This window comes from Myodes glareolus, chromosome 23 (assembly GCF_982192425.1).
Source record: "Myodes glareolus chromosome 23, mMyoGla1.1, whole genome shotgun sequence".
In the NCBI taxonomy this organism is placed as follows: Eukaryota; Metazoa; Chordata; class Mammalia; order Rodentia; family Cricetidae; genus Myodes; species Myodes glareolus.
This window is the reverse complement of record NC_142048.1, coordinates 57353656-57374175: the sequence shown is the minus strand read 5'-3', so window position 1 is coordinate 57374175 and position 20520 is coordinate 57353656. Positions and strand designations below refer to the sequence as shown.

Sequence of the window (20520 nt, the reverse complement as noted above, 5' to 3'; positions counted from 1 at the left end):
AGATTGGGAAATGCCAGGAAATGCCATCCTGCACTCAGCTACAGGACAGCGTCCCAATAGCCAAAGGCTTTACTCTAACCCCCCATGCCTCCCACAGGTTTCGAAGATGACATCATCCCAGAAGTTTCCCCTGTCCCTGAAAGCTAGACTAAGGTCTTTCGCGTCTTTGGGTCCCTTGGTTGTGAAACTGTCTGCTCCTCAATCTGTGTTCTCGGGGCTACAGACTACTCCCTGGGACCTGCCAGGTGATCAGCGCCTGCCTGGGACAGGACAGGAAGTGGGTGTTCCGACTGCATTTGTGTAATAAAGGAAGACCAAAAATGTATATATAAGGGGGAGGGGGGAATTGCAAGGGAAACTGAGGCACAGGGTTCAAAAATCACCCTACTCCACATGTTTAATAAAAGCACACAAGAATCCCTTATCCTTGAACTCACTCAAGCTGTGTACATTGACTAACTCAAAAGTGTCAACCAATACTTCTGGTGAAGCCCAGTCTGGCACACACATGGTTAATCCACAGACCTCTGGCTGGTTTCAGAGGCCCTTGCCCTTTTCCAGGACTGTTCCTTGTAAAGGAGCAAGAGGACTGTGGACTGTCCTCTTCAGCGCAGCACCCCCTCCCCCACCCACCATACGCCCTGCTTACATAGATGATCAGTCTTCCCATCTAAAGCCAAGCTTAAGGAGAGCCATACTGGCATGGGAATAAGATCTCCCTTCCTTTGAGCTCTTTGGTCACTCGGTCCCTAGAGAAGTGACTAATGGTCAGGAGACAGCAAGACTGTTGGGCAGGCATGGCCACACTTAGGGGAAAGTTCGCATCTCAGACTCAGAAAAGTAATTTGATAGGCATCCATGCAGAGTGCCTACCTACCAAGTATACGACCCTGGGTCCATTGCCAGGCAGACCTGTAGCACCTTATCATCTAAATGGTGTGCTCAGAAAACATTTGACTTGGATACACACAACGGCAGCTATCTGGTTGCTGTGGAATCTCTAGCAGCTAGTTTTAGAAGGAGCAGGGCAAAAAAAATGTTATTGGTAACACGAAAAGGACACTGGTTTCTAAATTAGCATGACACTTGTTATTAATGGATCTTCTTATATGCCCAAAAGTCATGGGCACATGAGCAGGTTTTCTAGTTCAGGGCAAACAGCATACCAAGGTAGTGTCTTAGGGGGGCCCACAGGCCAGACTGCTGAAGATCCTTCAAGACAGTTTGAGGAATAAAGCAGAGCAAGCCGTCAGGAATGTACTTGGTCAAGTAGAACAATTAGTAGGAAGTAAAACAGTCTCAGATCTCAACATTGGGTTCGTTGATGTCTCCAGTAAGATCGGGAGTTTGTGTGGCTGACTCATTCCTTTTAAAGTCCTCAGTGTCTGGAGCAAAGTTAGCTCTTACAGTTAGCTTTGCGAACTCTATCATCCAGAAAAATCTGAATCTAAATAGTGGCTCATGCTTTTTCCATTACAATGGCTTAACCTGTTTCTCTTAGAAGCACTAAATCTTTTGGTCAATATTTTCCACCCTGGGGTCTGAACCCAGGGTTATGCATGTGCTGGGCAAGCACTTCACGGAGCTACATCCATGGGCCTCTTTCTACTTTTTCATTTTAGAGAGGGTCTCACAAATATGCCTGGGCTAGCCTTAAACTCACTCAGCAGCCCAGGCTGGCCTTGAACTTGACATTCTCCTGCCTCGGTCTTCAAGTAGCAAAACCCATAGGCAGGTACCACCAGGCCCAGCCCTGCAAATCTGCTTTTTTGAAAAACTACCCTCACCATGAGAAAGGGCAGTTAAACAACGACCTGTGGAGAAGGGAGAGACCAGACAGTCGGGGAGGGAATTCTCTGAAGTTGGTTGCTGATGAAATCATCCTTCTTCAGTAGCCAATGAAGAAGCTGCCACCAGGGAGGCAAAACTTAATTAAGAAACCTGAGTACATATTACCAGTCTATTCTAGCATCTAACAGTTAATAATTTATAGTACAGTTGATCAGTATCGCCCCTGCAGAAAAGAGGTGAAATTCTTAAAAAGCAAATAAAAATGCAGAATTAAACAGTTTTCTTAAGAAAAAGAAAAAAAGAAAGAAAGAAGAAAGAAAGAAAGAAAGAAAGAAAGAAAGAAAGAAAGAAAGAAGAGAATCGGAAGTGCCCATAAGTAGCAAACATCATTTTGAGGCATTTGAGGGGGAAGGCAAACTGTTGAGAGGCCACACCTTGTGGCCTTTGGGCCTGCATGGCTGTCACAACGGCAGCTGCTGAAGTGTATTCTCTAGAGGCGAAAGCAGAAAGTCTGGCCGGGCTCCTCCAGAGCTGCAAGTCTGGCTCCTGCAAACATCTCCCAGCGCCCTCCCGGCCAAGCACAGCACCAGAGGAAACAAAAACTAAAAAAACAATTTGCGCAGGGAACAATGCGATGGAGTTTCTCTTTGGTTTCACACTCAAGTCTAAATGTGGTTATAATTTTCAGGCACACACTCATAAAAGGCAAGAGTTGAGGCAGTGGCTTTAAGGATGCGTAGAAGAGTCCGCGTCTGTTCTCAAGCGTGCCGTAGGCTACACAAAAGTCGTGGGAAAGCAAAAATACAGATGTTTCCAGGCAAACGGCCCAGAGCTGTTCGGCCTCAACCATCAGAGTCTCCAAACAACCAGAAACACGCCCAAAGCGATTCCCCTTGCACATGTGTGTGGGACTCTGAAGCGGCGTGGGGTGTGCGTGCTCACCCTTCCAGTCCAGACCCACTCGCGCGCCCCGCCGCTGAGCGCTGCGGCGGCGAGAGTTCAAATCTCCCTGGCTCCCCGGCACCCTCACCCCACCCGGTGCGCTCTAAGCTTCAGTCCTTTCCTAACTCTCCCGTACCCAGCCCGTAACAAAGGAGGTTCCGTAATGGATGCGCGATCGCAGTCCACGGGGACCATAAGCGGAGACCCTCGGAAGACTGCACCTGGCCATGCCACCCGCGACACCCCCGAGGGCCGGGTGGGTTGACCGCGCCGGGCGCGGGACAAAGAGGCCTCACGGGGCGCCGGGGGTGCAGGGCAGGAGGTTGGGGAGCGGAGCCCGCTGGGGACTCACCTTAGCAGCGGCCCGGCTGCGCTCCTCGTGGAGCAGAAGGGCGGCGGGCAGCAGCAGAAGCCAGAAGCTGAACCGGGGCCCCATGGTGGCGCGCCCGGGGCGGCGGGGGACCAACGGGGACGGCAGGGAACTGCAGCCCGGCTCCTGGGAGCCGCGGCGAGCAGCTCAGTCTCGGAGGGCCCGGTGTGAGCCCTGCACACCGTCCCGGGTGAGGCGGCTCTGAGCAGAGACCTGAGCGCGCGGCCAGCGGAGCTCCCCAATTTGTTGGCGCTGCCCCCTCCCCTCGGCGGTGCGCGGGCGGCGTCTCCAAGGGGAGGACCCTGCGGCGCGGGTAAGAGGCGGAGGCTGCGCGCCCGCTCGGGACTTAGTGTCGCTGAGAGTCTGAACGCCGGGGCTCTGCGCTCCGCACCCAGCAACTCCCGCGCCCGAGTCCCCTTAGTCCCTTGGCTCGCCAATCCCGGCCAAGCGCAGGTCAGGGACACTGGGGACGAGAGGCCGGAGCCCACGGAGCAGAACCAGGAGGGCCTGAACGCTGGTGTGGCGCGGGCCAGCGCTTCCGCAGGGGCCCATGCGCGCGGGCAGCAGCTCCTGACTCGGAACCCCGAGGTGAGAGCGACCCCCGGGAAGCTCCCGAGACCCAGGCCCTAAGTCTCGTACTTGGAGCGCTGGGGGCAGGCAAAGGCCCAGCACTCCCTTGGATCGGAATGGGAAGGAGATAGAGGAATGGGGATCGCGCTGTACGGACTAAGAGACTCCAGCCAGGGCCTACGGAGAAGAGTCCCCCTCTTTCTGTCTCCTTGTGGGACCGAACTTTTAGTCACCCCGCAAAGAAAAAAGAGGGGACAGCACCGCGGAGTCAGAGTGCTGCGGTGACGATGCTCCCTCTGCCTGCAACCCTTGCTAACCCGCTTTGTCTCTTGCCTCCAGGTTAGGAGGGGAACGAGCCGAGCCTAGAGCAGTGAGACTGGGATCATGGACCGAGTGAAGCTCACAGCGTCTGGCCATGCCCTGCGAGGGTAAGTGCCCTTCTGCGTGGTCTCCTGGGTGCAGGGGGGCTTGCATGCTACTTTGAGGAGTTGACAAGTTGGGGCCCGCACGTTCTTGTCGCCCTCTCACCCTCCCTCCCTCTCCGGTGTAGGTGGCTGCTGCTGGGGACTGTGACAGTGTTGCTCCTGGCTCCAAGCGTCTTGGCGGTAAGTACACCTCGAACTCCACGCACTTGGAGTTCCGCGCCCGCGAGGGATTAGGACACTCGCGAAGCCTCATGGAAGTCTGGCGCACCGAGTTCACCTGAGTGTGCGTGTGAGTGTAGGTGTGTGCTATTGTGTCCGCCAGCCGCACCCCCGTGCGGTGCAGGCGTCGGCCCTCTCTCGGGAGCTAATAATTAAAACGTAGCCTCAGGCACCGTTTGCTGCCAAGCTTTGGCCTTAGCAGCAAGGGAGGAATGTCTGTCACTAGGCCGTGAGGCGCATGGTTGAAGGGGGTTGGGAGCAAAGAGTTTCCAGAAACTCAGCGGTGGTGTCCAGGCACTGTGGTGGGTAGAGAGCTTCTTGCTTAAATATGAGACTCCGGGGAGGGGCGGAGCAAGAAGAAGACAGCCTCCTGCTATAACGTTGTTAGGGAACAATGGACTGGAAACCGCGGTTTCTCTCAAATCTTGAGTAGGCCCTTGAGAGCTGCAGGCCAAAATGAGGCCTGTGGACCAGGGCATCTGTGATTTGTTTACTATACCCTTTGCTCTCTCCATGACTAAGGCAGGCCTGCCAGAATTGCTTGTAGACAAGGAGTGCCCTGGGTGCTTCCATGTATGTATAGAGCTGAGTCCTGGTGCTACCCCTGTGGAGGGTCTCCAAACGAAAAGTGAGGAACAGGCCAGGTGTCCTGTCTGTTCTGTTTACCTGTCTGTGTAGCACTCAGTGGCCAGATAGGACTTGGGATACTAGTGCACTTTGCTTGTCTGGATCCTGGAGGAAGGAGATCCACTCCTGCTCTCTCCCTTCCTTCACCCAGCTGAAACCATCAGTGATTCTCTGACTTGCAGTAAGTGGGAGCTGGTCCCACCAAAGAGATGCTTTCTGCTACGCTGGGCTCCAGGGCCCATCATGAGGAAAAAGGGAAAGTTCTGACCAGACTTTGACCATCGAGTCCTGGACAGTCTTATACCTTGAGTCTGTTTCCTTCCTGCCCTAAGTTCTGACTTAAGAAGAGCAGAACCTAAATGATTTAGAACAGCCATTACCTGTGGGCCCTCATGCATGGCTCCCACTTGGCCAGGATCCATAGACCACAATAGACACTTACACCCAAGTTCCTAGAAAGTGCCCGGCAGTGTGCTGACTCCCACAGCCTGGGCCCCAGAGCCACTGCACAGCTGCCGATGTCTTCGCTCCTGAAAAGACCTGAAAGGGCTTGCTATGGAAAGCCTTATTACACAGCTCTGCCCTCACCTCGTGACCCCAAGCCTCAGTTTGTTTCCACACCTCTCAAAATATCTGCAGCTTGTCACCGAGGCCATGTTCCCCGCATAGACAATGCAGCTCCACCACCCCACATACTCTTTCCCACGATACAATCCCACCCCCAGTATCTTTGGCCCTCTATCCTTGGATGTGAAAAAGAGCATGTATTTCCCCAACAAAATCAAATTACCTAGAAAGGCTTTTCAAAAACTCAGATCCCTTGACCCTTCTCAGACATTCCAGCGGGGCTTTGAGGTGCATCCTGGAACCCTGCATTCTCCAGACTTTGGGAAAACGTTGGGAATCCTGATCTGTTCACATGAGCTGAGGGGCAGCACCTGAGGTCTTGTGCAGGCTCGTTTCATTCTCTGGACTTTGGATTCTGAATGTGCAAACGCAGTAGGCAAGTACCGTGATGGCTTTCCCACACTCGTGTGACTGTGTGCCTGAAGTAGCGTGTAATTAGTTATGGTCAGCGATGCAGTGATCAACTTCCAAGCTTCTGCTGGTCCGCTGGCTTTCTCACAGCTGGGACCTGGGACTCAAGTCCTTACATGTTGTGCATGAAATTCTGAACGAAATTCTGACCTGTGACCAGCTCCGTTCCTCCCCTCTTTGTCTGCAGGAATCTGTGATGCTGTTTCATTGTTTTTGGTATCTGGAGTCTTCCCGGGGTGGGTCGGTTCACTACACAGGACCACCGGTTGTATCTCATTGTGCTTTGTGCGGAAGCAGCTGAGAATGGTTAACAAAAAAGAATGGGTGATTATTTATTGAATGCTTCTTGCGTACCAGTGTGTGCGCATGAGTACATCCAAGCCTCCAGGAAAACAGCATCAATGTGGGTGATTTTCATGCCCATATTACAGGTGTGAAAAAAGAGGCCCAGAGTATAAATAACATGCCTGGCATCTTTCTTTTGTAAATGACAAAGAGGATGGGAGTCAGGCACTTCACTCACCACTACACCGACCTCCTGGATTCCCAAGCCAATAGTGAGGAAGCCCCTGAGGCTTATCCTTGGGTCTTCTCATGGTGGGAGCCTTCCTTGGTCTTGTCCGTGGGCAAGCAGGAAGTGGAGGCAGGGGTCTCCTTCTGCTACTCTGGAGACCAGGGGCACAGAGGCAAGGGAAAGAAGGAAGCAGGGTCCACATGCCATCACGTTGCTCAGTTCAGGACCCAGAGCAAACCCAGACGCTCTGCCTATGCAACTCAGGACCACTTGTGTCATCCACACAGCCATTTCTGAAGGCTCCCAAAGTAAATACAAGACCTGAAGAGCTAGTACATATCCAAATGCCCATCCTGAGAGCAAGGCTTGAGTCGCAAAGGGGTGCCAATCCCAGAGTCCTCCAAGGCAGGCTGCCTGGGTAGTGATCCCAACTGGATGAGCAACTTCAGCCAACTGTGGACACTCCTAGGTTCCGTGTATGTTAGACTCATAGAGATTTGGGGAATAGCGTTCACTGAGTAGGGCTGATAAAGGAGTTGGCAGGTCTGGAGACCAAGGAGGATCGTGTGTCCCTGCTTCCCTGTGGTTTTGATCCCTTTGTGTGAAACCTGGGCCCCTAAGAAGAAGAAGTCACTGGGAGAGAGCTCTCTGTTGCTGGAATGGAGCCACAAGCATGTCCAGCCCTCTGGAACCTTGGAAGTCACCTTCCCTCCGTACTTAGATCACCATCAGCAGCCCACGTGCTTGGAGATGGGTAGGAAACGTTAGCAGAGGAGAATGGGCAGGAAAGGGCTCCAGCCCTGTCTGGGGAAATAGTCAGACCCAGGAAGAGAGAGCATGTGAAATTCAAGGACAAAGTTCCAATGCAGAAAAACGAATATTTGGGTGTAGAGAATAAAACCCAAAAGGCTGTAGTTGTAGGTCTGAGGAGAAGAGAGGGAACGTGAGTGTTCAGTGATGGGATGTCAGTGTGGAGCTTTCCAGCAAATGGGTGACTCAGTGAGGAAACCGCTGCTCGTGCAACTGTGGGCTGTCGGAAGGTATCTAGGGCCCGAGAACTCTAGAAAAGGCTTTGCAATCCACGTCTGGCCTTTAACTGCTGAGGCTGCTGCTGTTGCTCCATGCTGAGGCGTCGGGTGAGTTGGACACCAGCACGGGCTGCCTCACCTTAAGAACCAAGTGGTCTTGGCAAGAGGTGTGTGTTCCCTCCGGCATGACCACTCATTGGCTACCGGAGCTCAGAGGGAAAGGGGGCTCCTGTGATGACCCCCAACAACCCAGGCTAGTCGAAGATAGGTAGATAGTCAGTGTAGCCTGAGCTGCCCACCTTTGCCTGGCCTTGTGGTAGGCTTAAGACTTGGGAATAGGCCTAGGGCTCAGGTGCCCAGTGGGGTGAGGAGACGTGTCAGAATAAATGTCAGGGTTCCCTGGCACGTCACAACAGAAACTTGGACGTGAGACCTTTGCCATCGCATCTCGAGCAGCTTCTGGAATCCGGTAAATAGTATTCCCCTAGCAGCCAGTCCCTTTGATTAATGACAGTATCTCAGGACTGTGGGCTTTGTCCCCATTGACTTCTCCAGATGACAATGAGGTTTTTTGTTTAAGTAATCTATGGAAAAATCAGATGATATGGAATCTTGGGAGGACTCTGTGACTATCTAAGTTCTGTGGGTGTGGTTAGAGGGTGCTTTCTAAGGAAGTTAAGTAGCCAGGGCTTCCCTAGTAAACTCTAATCTGTTCATCTTGGGGGTGGGGTCTCCGTCTTTGGCTCCTGGTCACTCCCTGCTATGCTGAGGCCTGTTCTGCTGCTCTGACTGGGTCTGATGTTTGGAGCAATGAGCTTTCCTGTACATCATAGCTTCGAATGTGGTGTGCCACCCCGAGTGGGTGCTGGCACAGAAAAGGCACTTCCATGAAAACCTCTGCAGAAATCTAGTGGCGTCCATAGATTCTGGGCCAATGCTCTTCCTTTTGAGAGATGTGCAAATGTTTGTAAAGCATGAGTTTGTCTTCCTGCCTGGGCGGAGGGTGCACAGGAACCCACCCTCTCTCAGCGATTTTTCTGCCAGTGCCAACTATTTGAGAATACAGATAATTGAAACTCTTGGGTGCTTTGGTTGGTGGCGGTAGTGGTGGAGTGGTGGGAGAGGGTGATGATGTTTGAGATAGGGCTTCACTGTATAGCCCTGGCTAGCCTTCAGCTCACAAAGATCATCCTGCTTCTGCATTTGGAGTGCACCACCATGCCCAGGTCTTGGGAGTTTTTAGCAGCTAGTGAAACCCCAATCACAAGTCAATCGTATGCCAGTGATTAACAGATGTGCTAAGGACAGGGCATTCTGGGCTTCTCCCTCCAGTGAGTGAGAGTCATTTGCTGACTTAGGAAATATGGCAGAGGAGATGATTTAGGAAGTGTGGCCCTATGCCTTGAAGAGATTTGTCCCCTGGCTTGGGTGGGGATTTTCTCTCCCAGAAGGCTCGGGGGCGGGGGGCACCAGGAGCCTCCCTGTGGGTGATGAGGTAGAGGACACGTAACATTTGCTCTCGTTATCACGGGACACCGCTGTAATCAGTGCCTTTTGTAATGACTGACTGGCGCTGCCTCTGCATAGAGCTAGTCTCCTGAAGGACTGACACAGCTTTAGAGTTTGAGATTTTCAGCCCCACCTATCAAAAGGGGGTCTAGAAACAGGGGTCACCCGTGACCAGTGAATTGATCTATCATTTGGATGAGTGTGAAGCTCCCCTGAAATCTCCCAAGGCTGGCTTGGCCGCTTCCCAAAGTAACCTGGGTGGAGGTTTTGGGGGGCTGGTACATCCATTGAGAGTATGGAGCCTCTGTGCTGTCCCCAGATCTAAGGGTGTCCCCTGAGTTCTAACCAATTTATAGACACAGAGAAGGGATGCAGGAACCCCAGTGGATCAAAAACAGAGCAAAGACAACCTTGGACTTTTGATTAGAATCTGGAATGAGCACAGTTTGGGGACTCTCTCCAGGTGAACAGTGTCAGCATGGGAGGGGAAGAGCCCACAATTTCCTGGGCTTGAAGAGTGGGGCACACAGCAGGGTCCTAAAAGGATTCTGTGTTGGGAAAAGGAGAGGAGGGGAGGGGAGGGGAGGGGAGGGGAGGGGAGGGGAGGGGAGGGGAGGGGAGGAGAGGAGAGGAGAGGAGAGGAGAGGAGAGGAGAGGAGAGGAGAGGAGAGATAGGAGAAGAAGAGAATTTGAAGAAGCAGTTACTTCCTTAGAGCTGGGAGGGAAAACGACTGCTCTATTGTTTCTTGGACTTGAGGTAGAACCGCTGAGCTGAAGAGTTGCGCTGCCCCTAGGAGAGGAGAAAGCTCCCACAGGGCAGCAGAACTATCTATGCTCAGCCCCCATCAGGTCAGTGTCCTCACTGTGAAGAAAGGGAGGGAGGGCTTCATGCTTTATCCTACATGAGAAAGGATTAACTGCTGGGAAAGAAATAGTGTACCAGGACACCCTGTATCCCCAACCACCCTTTCACCCATGCCCGCCACACACACACATACACACACGTGAGCACGCGCGTTCACACACACACTGCACATGTGCGCATACACACTCATATCTCTGCATGGCACAGGCCTCTGTGTGGAATCCTCCAGCGGTCATGGCCTCTGTTTCAGGTAGCCTTGGGGCATTTGGGCAGTGATGTGGCCTGGCACGCTGACCTGTCACCGCCCTGCAGCTGATAACCGCCCTGCCAGATATGCCCTATGCCCTCCCGTGTGTGCTTCTCACTCAGGTCCAAAGACACTACTGACCCCCTCCTTTTACATCTTGCTCAGCAAAGACCAAAACAGCTGTGCTCACCCAGGAATGGGACCCACTGAAGAGTCTAATTGAAGCCCCCTCTTTCTGGTCAGTAGAATTTCAAACCATCCTTGGAGAGGCATAATTCCAGAGTGTCATTCATAGTCCTTATGGAGCTGGGGAAGGCAGCGCCGCCTGTAACCCTAGAGCTTGGGAGGCTGGAAAAGGAGGATTAAGAGTTGGAGGTCAGCTTGGCTATATAAGCAAGACCCTGTCTCAAAAACCAAAGTCCAGAGGGTAGTGAATGGTGAAGAGAATTGCTTCAAGTCTAGCATAGGCTTGTGTCAACATGACCTCACGTGAACATTTATAAAGAAAAGGACATTAAATGTGTTCTACCCCATCCTCTGCTCTTCTGCCCAGACACGCCCTTTTCACCTGCAGCGGCCGAATGCGTACAGTCAGATGTGGGCACCCCACTGGAATAAGAGACGTAGAGAGGCCTAGAGGAAGTAGAATTCAGTTGCCAATACTGAAACACATCTTTTGGGTAAAGACTCTACTTAGAGAGAAATCAGTGGAAGACTACATCAAGTTGTGCTCTTCCTCACTGCATTCCCCGCCCCCCAAATTAAATGTTGCATCCACTGGATGAAGCAGCTGTGGGGGTGCGGTGCACATTTACCCGTGGGCATTTGCATTTTTTCCTAGGGATTGTTTCGACCCCACCCATAAAATTCCTATTTTGCTGTTTCTGCCCATTTTGGTGATCTCTCACATGGGAATTAGAGAAACGGTGTTTTGAATTCCATGGAGCCATGGCCCAGTGCCTGGCAGGGCTCCCTGAGCATTGCTCTCTCTCTCTCTCTCTCTGGATGCTGAGCGTGGTGCAGGGTTACAGGGACCTGTGAGAGGGAAAGGGTCTCGTGGTCGCAAACATGGTCTTGCTCTGTCCTTAGGCTCTGGCTAGATAAAGGGTGCAAAAATTTAAAGACACATTCCTTTCGTGACCCATCCTACCCAGTCCTCACCCACAGTGGCACTAGCCCCAGGAGAGAGAGGGAGAGGGGAGAGGGAGAGGGGAGAGGTAGAGGAGGGGAGAGGTAGAGGAGGGGAGAGGAGGGGAGAGGAGGGGATGAGAGTAGAGGAAAGGAAGGAGAGGAAAGGGGAGAAGAGGGGAGAGGAGGAGAGGGGAGAGGAGGGGAGGGGAGGGGAGGGAAGGGGAGGGGAGGGGAGGGGAGGAGAGGAGAGGAGAGGAGAGGAGAGGAGAGGAGAGGAGAGGAGAGGAGAGGAGAGGAGAGGAGAGGAGAACCCCACAAAGAATATAAGTCCTGGGGCTGGAGAGTTGGCTCAGTGGTTAAGAGCACTGACTGTTCTTCCAAAGGACCTGGGTTCAATTTCCAGCAACCACATGGCAGCTCCCACATATCAGTAATTCTGGTTTTCCAATTCCTTCTTTGATGATTTTGTTATTTCTAGATAGTAAAGCTAATGATTTTGTTATCTGGCAACTGGCTTATGAGATGTAAGAGTTTTCTGGTGGTCTTTGGGTTGTTCATTGCTGACCTTCTTCCCCCCTCCACACGTCTATTGTTTTCATTCGTTTGGATGACTTTTCCCTCTAGGGGTCCGGGTTGAATTCATTTGCTGTGTCAGCTCTCGGGTTGGTGCCCATTTTTACCAGAGCACTTTGGAAATCATCATTCGGGATTTTACTTGCTGCAGTGCCTTTGAATCCCACAGCTGAGTGATAGTCTCGGAGGAGCGGAGTTCTCTGGCTGGTCCATATTTCTTGCCTTTCCATGCTGTGGTTTCTACGTCTGTTGGTTTGCCTCTCTCTCCTTGGTTGAGGGATTTTCTTCCCAAGCAGACTGCTCTTGAAGGGTCAGTCTCAGGTATCACTCAGCAAGGGGGCCACAAACTACCATAGCATTGGTAGCCTTGAACCATTCCTAATACAGAAACACATTTGGAAGTCCACGCTTCGGAGGCTGAGCCTGTCTAGCAGGCCTGCACACTTCAGTTTGCTGGTGTCTGTCCTGTCTGCTCTCCACAGCTGCCCCTCCAAGTCTTTCCTCAATCTTGAGACATTGTTAAATAGTCTTGTCTACTGACCCACCTACTGGAGAATCATTGTCACATACAAATTCATAACTGAGGTTTGTGGGTGCTGTGCGCTTCTCCGAAGGGTAGCACTGTGTTAGGTTTCCCTTTCGGAAGCAGCCTCAGTTTCCCCCCTGAAACCCAGGGAACTGCACAGTCCACTCTGTTAATCTGCGTTCTTTCCAGTCTTTTCCTTTCTTCTCCCACGTCTGTCTTTGGGATGAAGCCCATTTTTTTCCTTACTGTTCCTGTCTCTTTTACCTGCTTACAGAGAAGTGGTTCTCTAGCCTGCCACCTTAACCAGGAAGTCTACAGTAGGGTGAGGGTTCTTGCCCATTTTCTCAGTGCCCGGAGCACGGACACCATGCTGCATCTTTGTCTCCTGTTAGGTCACTGTTGTGGTGACCCGGAACCTGAGCATGCAGCATTGCCTCATATGGCAGGAGCTCAGCTGGTCAAGACACATCGCTGATGCCTCAAGAGAATTCTTTCCATTTCCTTTAGAGTCTAAGAAACACCAGCAAAGGGGAAATCTTTTCTTTTTCATTAAAGTTAAGTCAAGGCGTAACTAAATTACTTTCAGAACAAATGAAAGGCTTTTAACAAATAACATTATATTCAAGTAACTTCAAGATCCAAGCATAATATGATTAGGAAAGAAAGCTTTTGGGACGTGGTTGGTAGAGTGTGATATGAAGAAGCCTCTAGAATCTTGTATAAAGAATAGAAATCCCCTCCATACCGTATCCTAACAGCACTGGCTTCTAGGGTGAAGCACCTTCATGTTTTCTATATCCCTGTCAGAACCGGCTAGCCCTCTAGTGAAAGAAGCCAGCCATGGACATCTCCCAGGGAAGTGCCTCCTTCCCTTCTTTCTTATTTGGTGATTTTCTTCATTCTCACAAGTAGCCAAGACATGGCTGAGTAAGGACCAGGATATACTCCTTTCCTGTCTGCAAGCCACCTTCCCCTGCCAGTTCCCACCAGAGCCAGGTGCCCCACCCCATTCTCCAGAGAGGACCTCAGCTTTGACAGGATTTCCCACCATCTTACTGTCTGGCCTCCTCCCTCTTCCTGCAATACAAGGAACGCTGAGACCAAAGCTTAGCCCTCTCCGGGCTCCGTGGCAGCATCTATGGCTGTCACACTTAGTTGGGTGTGCGTACCCACCTCTGGACCCTGGGACGTAGGAAGAGAATTTCTAGCCTTTATCAGGACGGGGTGGCTCCGGCCCTGGCTTCTGTTGCTTTTCTTCGGTTCTCCTGGAGATTCTGCTGGCCCACCATGGTCTCCTTCCACCAGGCAGGCCATGAGCTGGCACAAGTCCTACCTATCCCGTCATACAAGGTGCTAAGACCTAGTAAGCCCTGGTTACTTCCACTATTGGGCAGGTGAGGCTCCTGGGCCCCAGTGCACTTTGACCCTGATTGGTCTCTGAGTTCTTCCCTTCTGTGGTTCTTGAGTTCTCCAACAAGAGCCATTGTTATCTGCATCTCACCTGATTGGAATTTCACATTCTAGAAATGAATGAGCTGTTTCACTCTGGAAGGGGAAGGAAGTCAGATTACTCATTCTGGCTCTTGAAGTTTGGGTTTTGTTTTTTGGTGGTGGTGGTGGTGGTGGTGGTTTTTTTTTTTCTTTCTGAATCCAAAAATTCTTTACTTAGGAAGTGTAAGCAATTAAGAGTAGAGTTGAGCTTCCCTTGTTGTTTCAGGCCTGAAGTTCTAGTTACCTGAGAGACTGAGGCAGGGGGATTACAAGTCCCAGGCTTATCTGAGCTACAGAGTGAATTCAGTGCCAGTCTGGATGCCATGGTAGATCCTGTCTGAAAATAAATAGACAAAAAACAGGCTAGAACTAGAAATCAGTGCAGTTGCCTGGCTTATGGGAGACCATAGATTCCATCCCAGGCACTGGGAAAACCAAACTAAACCAATCCATGAGAATACGGTAGAATCTTGCCAGAAAGTTCTAGAATAAGGCACAACTGAACTGCAGTACTATTTGAAACCGCTGTAATTTCTCTTGAGTGAGTGACATCTGACCTTTGGGCTACCTGCTGCCATTCCCTATGAAAGTGACAGGCAGACAGACAGATCGACAGACAGACCAGTTTTTGGTTTTTTGGGCTTTTTGTTTGTTTGTTTGTTTTGCTTTTTCGATACAAGGTTTCTCTGTAGTTTTGGATCCTGTCCTGGAACTCACTCTGTAGACCAGGCTGGCCTCAAGTTCACAGAGCTCCACCTGCCTCTGCCTTCCTAGTGCTGGGATTAAAGGTGCGTCGTGCCACCATTGCCCAGTTAGCAGACCAATTTTTAAAAATTGTCTTTTTTTTTTTGTCTTTTCTATGGTCTCTTCAAGGAGGACCACTGACACACCCCAGGTTTTCCCTCCTCCGGTTTGCCCATGGCCAGACAACATCTCTATCTTCCAGTCGGGGCTTCCTCTTCATTAGGTTAACCCTGAGTCACTCAGGGTAAAGACAGAGTCAGGCTTTGTGACCTCTCACCTTTTCAGACCTTGTTCCTGTATTCATTTCATGAGTTAAAAGGCCCAAAACGCTTGGGATGTGGTTCACACGCCCCACACAGACAGACAGTGTTCATCTGAAAATACCCCATCTCTGTTGCCTCAGGATTTGTGGCGAGGGGGTGGGGGTGTCCCATGACACCTTTTCTTTTTAACACTGTGCTAAAACACACAGTGTGAAATTACCATCTTGATCTCTGCAGTGGGAAGCCTGCATGCTAGGAGGAAAAAAATCTTCTCAACCTGTGCTACCTATAATGGAGGCTGAGGAGAGAGGAGGAGGAAGAGTTGGTCCAAGAAAAAAGGCTCCTGTCCTCCCAGGCTTAGGCATGGGACCTAGGGGCTTTGTGTAGACAGAAACAGAGACAGGGATACACAGACACCCTCTGCCAAGTTGCCCAGTTGGTGTCTAATGCGGCAGTGAAGCCTGACTCAAAAGGTACCAGAGGGAAAGAAAGGGCAAAAGATGTGTCCTGGGCAGAACCCAAATGGCTGAGGCCTTTTGTTCAGAATCACAGTGCTAATCTGTGTGTTGAGTGCCAAAAGCACATCTATCAAAAATGTGCGCTCCAAGTCAGCCAGAGACATTCATTCTTCTCCAGTGGTTCTGCTTGATTTGAATTGCCATGCTCAGAACTACTGGGGCAGGCAGACATTGGCTTATCTGCAGAGTCAAGCTAATGCAAAAGATGCTTCAACTGCAAGACAGCGTGCCAAAGTCTTCCCATTTCATAGCCTGCATTTTTTTTTCCTTGAGCGGCAGACCCAGAGGAGAGCGGGCACATGGCCAGTAAGCACACTGGGCTGAGGGAGCTCTGTCCTCAGAGTCCCAGAGGTTGCCCAACGGCCTCCATGATGCTGCTGGAAATTCAGCCTAATGGTCATTAGGGGTGAGAATGTGGGAAGTAGAGGCTGACTAGATGGCTAAATCTGTCAAGTTCTTGCCATGCGAGCGTAAGGACCTAAGTTCAAACCTCAGAAGCAACATTAAAAAGCCAACCAAGGTGTTTGCATTCCTGTAATCTCGATGCTGGGGAAGTAGAGACAGGCAGGTCTCCGGGGCTAGCTCACTGGCCAGTCTAGGAGAATCTGTGAGCTCCGGGATCAGGGAACTTCGTAGTCTCAGACAATAAGGTGGAAAACAATCAAGAAGGGCACCTGCCATCTACATCTGACCGACATTCACGCACACACACACACACACACACACACACACACACACACACTGTGGAAAGCTGACCACTGTCCCAATGGCACCCAATGGGGATGGCCAGACTCACTCCTTCTGAGACCCATCCACCAAGCTGATGGTGTGGACGGAACAAAGGAGCCTACCCTAGAAGACACTTCATTCCACTCAGTGTGGTCCCTGACGAGAAGGGAAATCAGAGTGCCCAGAGGAGCCATGGTCCTTCCCCGAATGCACAAATACCAAACCAGAAGCGGTCCTCACCCCTGGCTGGAGGTCGGAAACGCAGCAGGAGCACACACACTGCCCCATCAACGCTCCACATCCCATTCAGAGGTCAGTGTGCAACCCAGGACTTTGCTTTTCTGACTCTGAGGATGCTACAGTTTGGGGACCACGGTGTAGACAACTAACTAGCCTGAAACACAGGATCTTAGGCACCCTGGAAGCCATCTGTGGGACTCAGGTTTGCCTGTGGTTGGTCTGTCTGGGAACCAGTAGCATATGTAGCTGACAACCTTGGAGAAACGCTCTGAGTAGCCCGCCAGCTTGCATGCCTACAGGTAAGCGTTAGGAATGGCTGCCAGGAAGGTCATTTTCCTCTGCTTACCTACAAGAAGGCAAAGGAATTGCTGTTCTGCAAAACTCTTAGCTTTGTATATGAGGGCCTGAACCCCGAGGGCAGCTCACAAGTGTGGCCCTGATCTGCACTAAAGACTGGAAAAGAGAACGATACTGGATATGGCTTATGGCGCCTGTGGGAATGAGCTTTCCCACACAGTCGGCCTTCACCATCACTTTAAACAAAGTTGAGGCTGGAGGTATTGAGGAGAATCTGAGATCAGCCACCCTTGAATAATCATTTAGAGCAGATTATGGGAAACCGAAAGCTACACCAGGCTTCAAAGGTGTTCCTAGAAGTCCAGAGTTGCTGGAAGCTCCTTCCTTTGAAGTGAGCCTGGCAGCCAGAGCCCCGTCCCACCCCACCCCCACACAAGCCCTCCTCCATTGCTCTCTGCAGATTTTGCTGATTGTTTCCAATCCCGGTGGTCAGTCCTGTGCATTAGTCTATAGCTGACATCTCTGTCCAGTGTCAGCAAAATTTCAGCCACATCTTAACAGGTTCAGATAAAAATAAAATACCAAGATGGTTCACATAGGTGTCTCCAGTAGAAATCACCCTGGGAGTCACCTGAGTCAAGGCAGACAAGAGAACATGGGAAGCCCTGTGTCTTGGTACTTCCTCACAGACACCTCGTTTGGCTGCCTGTGCCCACACCTAATCTGGACCCTTGTCGCCTGTAGCCTCCGCCCCTCCTTCAAAGTTTGGGATTTCCACATTGTCTCCTGAGAAGGGAGCACCAGTTCTTCTGTACCACAAGCGTGTCCCTTCGCAGAACCTTTCTGTATGTCTAGGTCCAGGTTGCAAGGGTCACACCGGGCTCCATCTGCTACCCCTGCCGCCTCTCCTGCTGTCAGCCTTTGTTCTCCTCTGGGAGAGGACTTTAGAATCCTCCCAGAGCGCGTGGCCAAAAGGATTCCATTCAGAACTGTAGGGGAAGCCCTCTGCGGGACTTGGTGTAGGATAACCACCTCCCCAAAGGCTCTGGTTACCACACTTCCTCTCCAGTCGTCCCTGCCCCCTCTCTCACTGCTTTGGCCCTCAGCTGCCTCCTGTCAGTGGCTGTGAAGCAGCTCCTCTCTATTGGCGTCCCTGCCTCCCTGAGCCATGGAACCTGGGACGGTCATTCCCAAAGGTTTTCAGTAAGAAGCAGCTCTGGCCACAGACCTGTTAAAGCTATCTCACATCTCCATGCTGATCCGCTTGGCAGCTGAGAAGAACACTCAGCTTGACTGTTGAGCTGCGTCTGAAGACCGTGGACGCCCTGACCCTCTTCAAATAAAGGGTCTTGGCTGTGTGTAAGAGTAACTTGCGCCTGGCTCTATTTGAGGTATCTACCTAAGGCTCAGGAATGCCGACCTCACACCGACCACATGGTCCTCTGCCAGATTCCCAGTGCTCCTATCCCTCCTCACCCTGGCCACAAAGCTGGAGCCGGGTGACCTGGCCCTCTACTGACCCGCTGCCCACTGGATCCCCGGCCTCAGGTCTCACACCTCCCCACAGAGAGCACACACCACAGTTGCCCTGGGCTTTCATCACCGGCTATGCAGAACCAGGCCACCTCCCTGTCAGCCCTCCTGGTATATCAAGCCTCAGCATCATCACATCCTTGAGACAAATTCACAGCTAAGCCTTGTCTCTCAAAGGCTAGGCAGGGTGACCCTCTCTCACACTCCCAGCTGGCTTTTCTGAGTGTGTCTCCCCACAGGGAAGAGGTCAAGGGGGTGTTGGAATGAAAAACAAAGAAATCCAGTTTGAAGTCACTGGCTTGTGTTGTTTTAAGAGAAGAATTTATGCTGTGGGGTGTCAGTGAAGCATTAACCACCCCCCAGCTCCCTACAGAGGCCTCCTGCTGTGACCCACACCCCAAGAATTCTGTCCCTGTGATCAGTTACAGTCATGCCCTTCAAAGTTGTGAACATAAACATCGTCATAGTTCCTCAGCCACTTGGACAACATGATTAGAAAGATTAGAAAAGTCAGACATGCACTTTCTACTTTCCTGGGGTTTTGCTTTAGCAGCATAGTAAACGTGTGGAATGGCTGTTGCGTGATGCTGAGAGCTATTGATTAGAATCAAATTCTGAAGACCTCGCTCGTATAGACTTGACCCAAGTGACGTGGGCTCAGTCAGCAAAAAGGAGTCTTGAGCTGATCCTCTGTGAAGCTCATCAGAATATTCTTTTTGGTATTGTTCTTCTTTGTTTGTCTTTTGAGACAGGGTTTCACTGAGTAGCCCCTGGCTATCCTAGAACTCACTCTGTAGGTTGTCCTCAAACTCAGAGATCCGCTTGCCTCTGCCAGAATTAGAGGTGTGTGCCACCATGCCCAGCTCATCTGAATACTCAGGAAAACCTCAGGACCCTGCAAAGTATTGTGATGGGAACACTCACTGTTATCAACTGGTGTGGTCTACTTGCTTGGACCACCCTGAAGAGCCTGGCTTAACACCACGGTGTCTTAGCTAGCCATGAGTTGTTGGAAATCAGTGGTAGAGTCTAGAATAACTAGAATCCACAAGCTGATGGGGTGGGGGTATGGCTTCATGCCTAGAATCCACCAGCAAGGACCTGGAGGTCATGGCTGGGTAGTAGATGACCTGCTTATGTACATAAGGTTCCAGGGGGGCTGGAGAGATGGCTCAGAGGGTAAGAACACTGGCTGTTCTTCTAGAGGTCCCGAGTTCAATTCCCAGCAACCACATGGTGGCTCACAACCATCTGTAATGAGACCTTGTGCCTTCCTTGCTAGCAGTACATTGTATGCTTAGTAAATAGATAGATAGATAGATAGATAGATAGATAGATAGATAGATAGATAGATAAGGTTCCATATTCAGTCCAGCAAGTCGACAATCCCTTCTCCTAACACGCCTGCCCAACACACACACACACACACACACACACACACACACCTTAAAATCTGTCCCTCCTTGTGGAGTTCACGTCCTATCTGACTCATCTAATCCTCCCATAGGTAAACTAGAGCATTATTTTAACCTAGCTTCTTGCTGAAGAAGCACCAACCCATGCCGGTCTCATTCAGCTCAGTATGGTACCTAGAGACCTGTCTCTGTGAGCATCTTACTGCTATTTCTTGACTTGCTTTTATATGAAATATGGGAATAAAACACCAGGATGTCACCAAAAGTGGTGCTATGGTGACCTCGGTAGCTACTCTGTGTGTTGAACTTCGAGCCACAATACCAAGGGCAGGAAGAATGTTCTCTGTGAAGAGTCCTTCATATGTAGGACATCTCAGAGCCAAACTGGACCTAGATTGACAAGCCCAAACTTTTCCTGAAGTTGGAAACTAGAGAGGTAGAGCACACACACCAGGGCCTGGAAGAACAGACACACCAAGCCCTTCTTAGTCCATGTTAGCTTGATAAATGAATGTTTCCCATGTAATTCCTCTAATTAAGTCATTTTCCATATTAGATCATTTGGGGATAAATTACGTGATTCACTGAGTCTAAAATTCTGTTTTGGAAGCAGTGAGCAGAACGCTCCCCTAGCCAAAACTCATAGACTTTGGTAGAACTGATCTGTGCCATGAACTTCATACCTCTTGGAGGTCCCCATATGTAGCAAAAATAGATAAATAAATAAACATGTATTCTTTTATTTTAGCGTAGTGTGTTATCTTCATAACCAGCTCAAAAAATAAGACATAGTCAGTCACTACGATAGCAGAAGGAAACCAAACGGTGACATTTAGACTGTTGAGCAAATGACTTATTTCTTTAATCCCTGGAATATTATGTTTTAAATGAAAATGTTTTTAAAGGTTTCAGTTG

General features: G+C 50.7%; 2 protein-coding genes across 3 annotated transcripts in view; one reads left to right on the top strand and one right to left on the bottom strand.

Annotated features, from left to right (window-relative positions):
* Col4a1 (collagen type IV alpha 1 chain) overlaps positions 1-3313 on the bottom strand; it is a 116458-nt gene extending 113145 nt beyond the window's left edge. The window contains exon 1 of the mRNA XM_087900741.1: positions 3086-3313. Coding sequence (XP_087756867.1) covers positions 3086-3169 — 84 coding nt within the window. The 5' untranslated portion in view covers positions 3170-3313. The remainder of the gene's footprint in view (positions 1-3085) is intronic.
* A 122-nt stretch (positions 3314-3435) lies between these two features.
* Col4a2 (collagen type IV alpha 2 chain) overlaps positions 3436-20520 on the top strand; it is a 137277-nt gene continuing 120192 nt past the window's right edge. Inside the window, exons 1-3 of one of the 2 annotated variants that reach the window (XM_087900740.1) lie at positions 3436-3691; positions 4018-4101; positions 4224-4278. In XM_087900740.1, the coding sequence (XP_087756866.1) occupies positions 4058-4101; positions 4224-4278 (99 nt within the window). In that variant the 5' untranslated portion in view covers positions 3436-3691; positions 4018-4057. Of the gene's footprint in view, positions 3692-4012; positions 4102-4223; positions 4279-20520 lie in introns of both variants that reach the window. The other variant, XM_087900739.1, reaches the window with a different exon arrangement.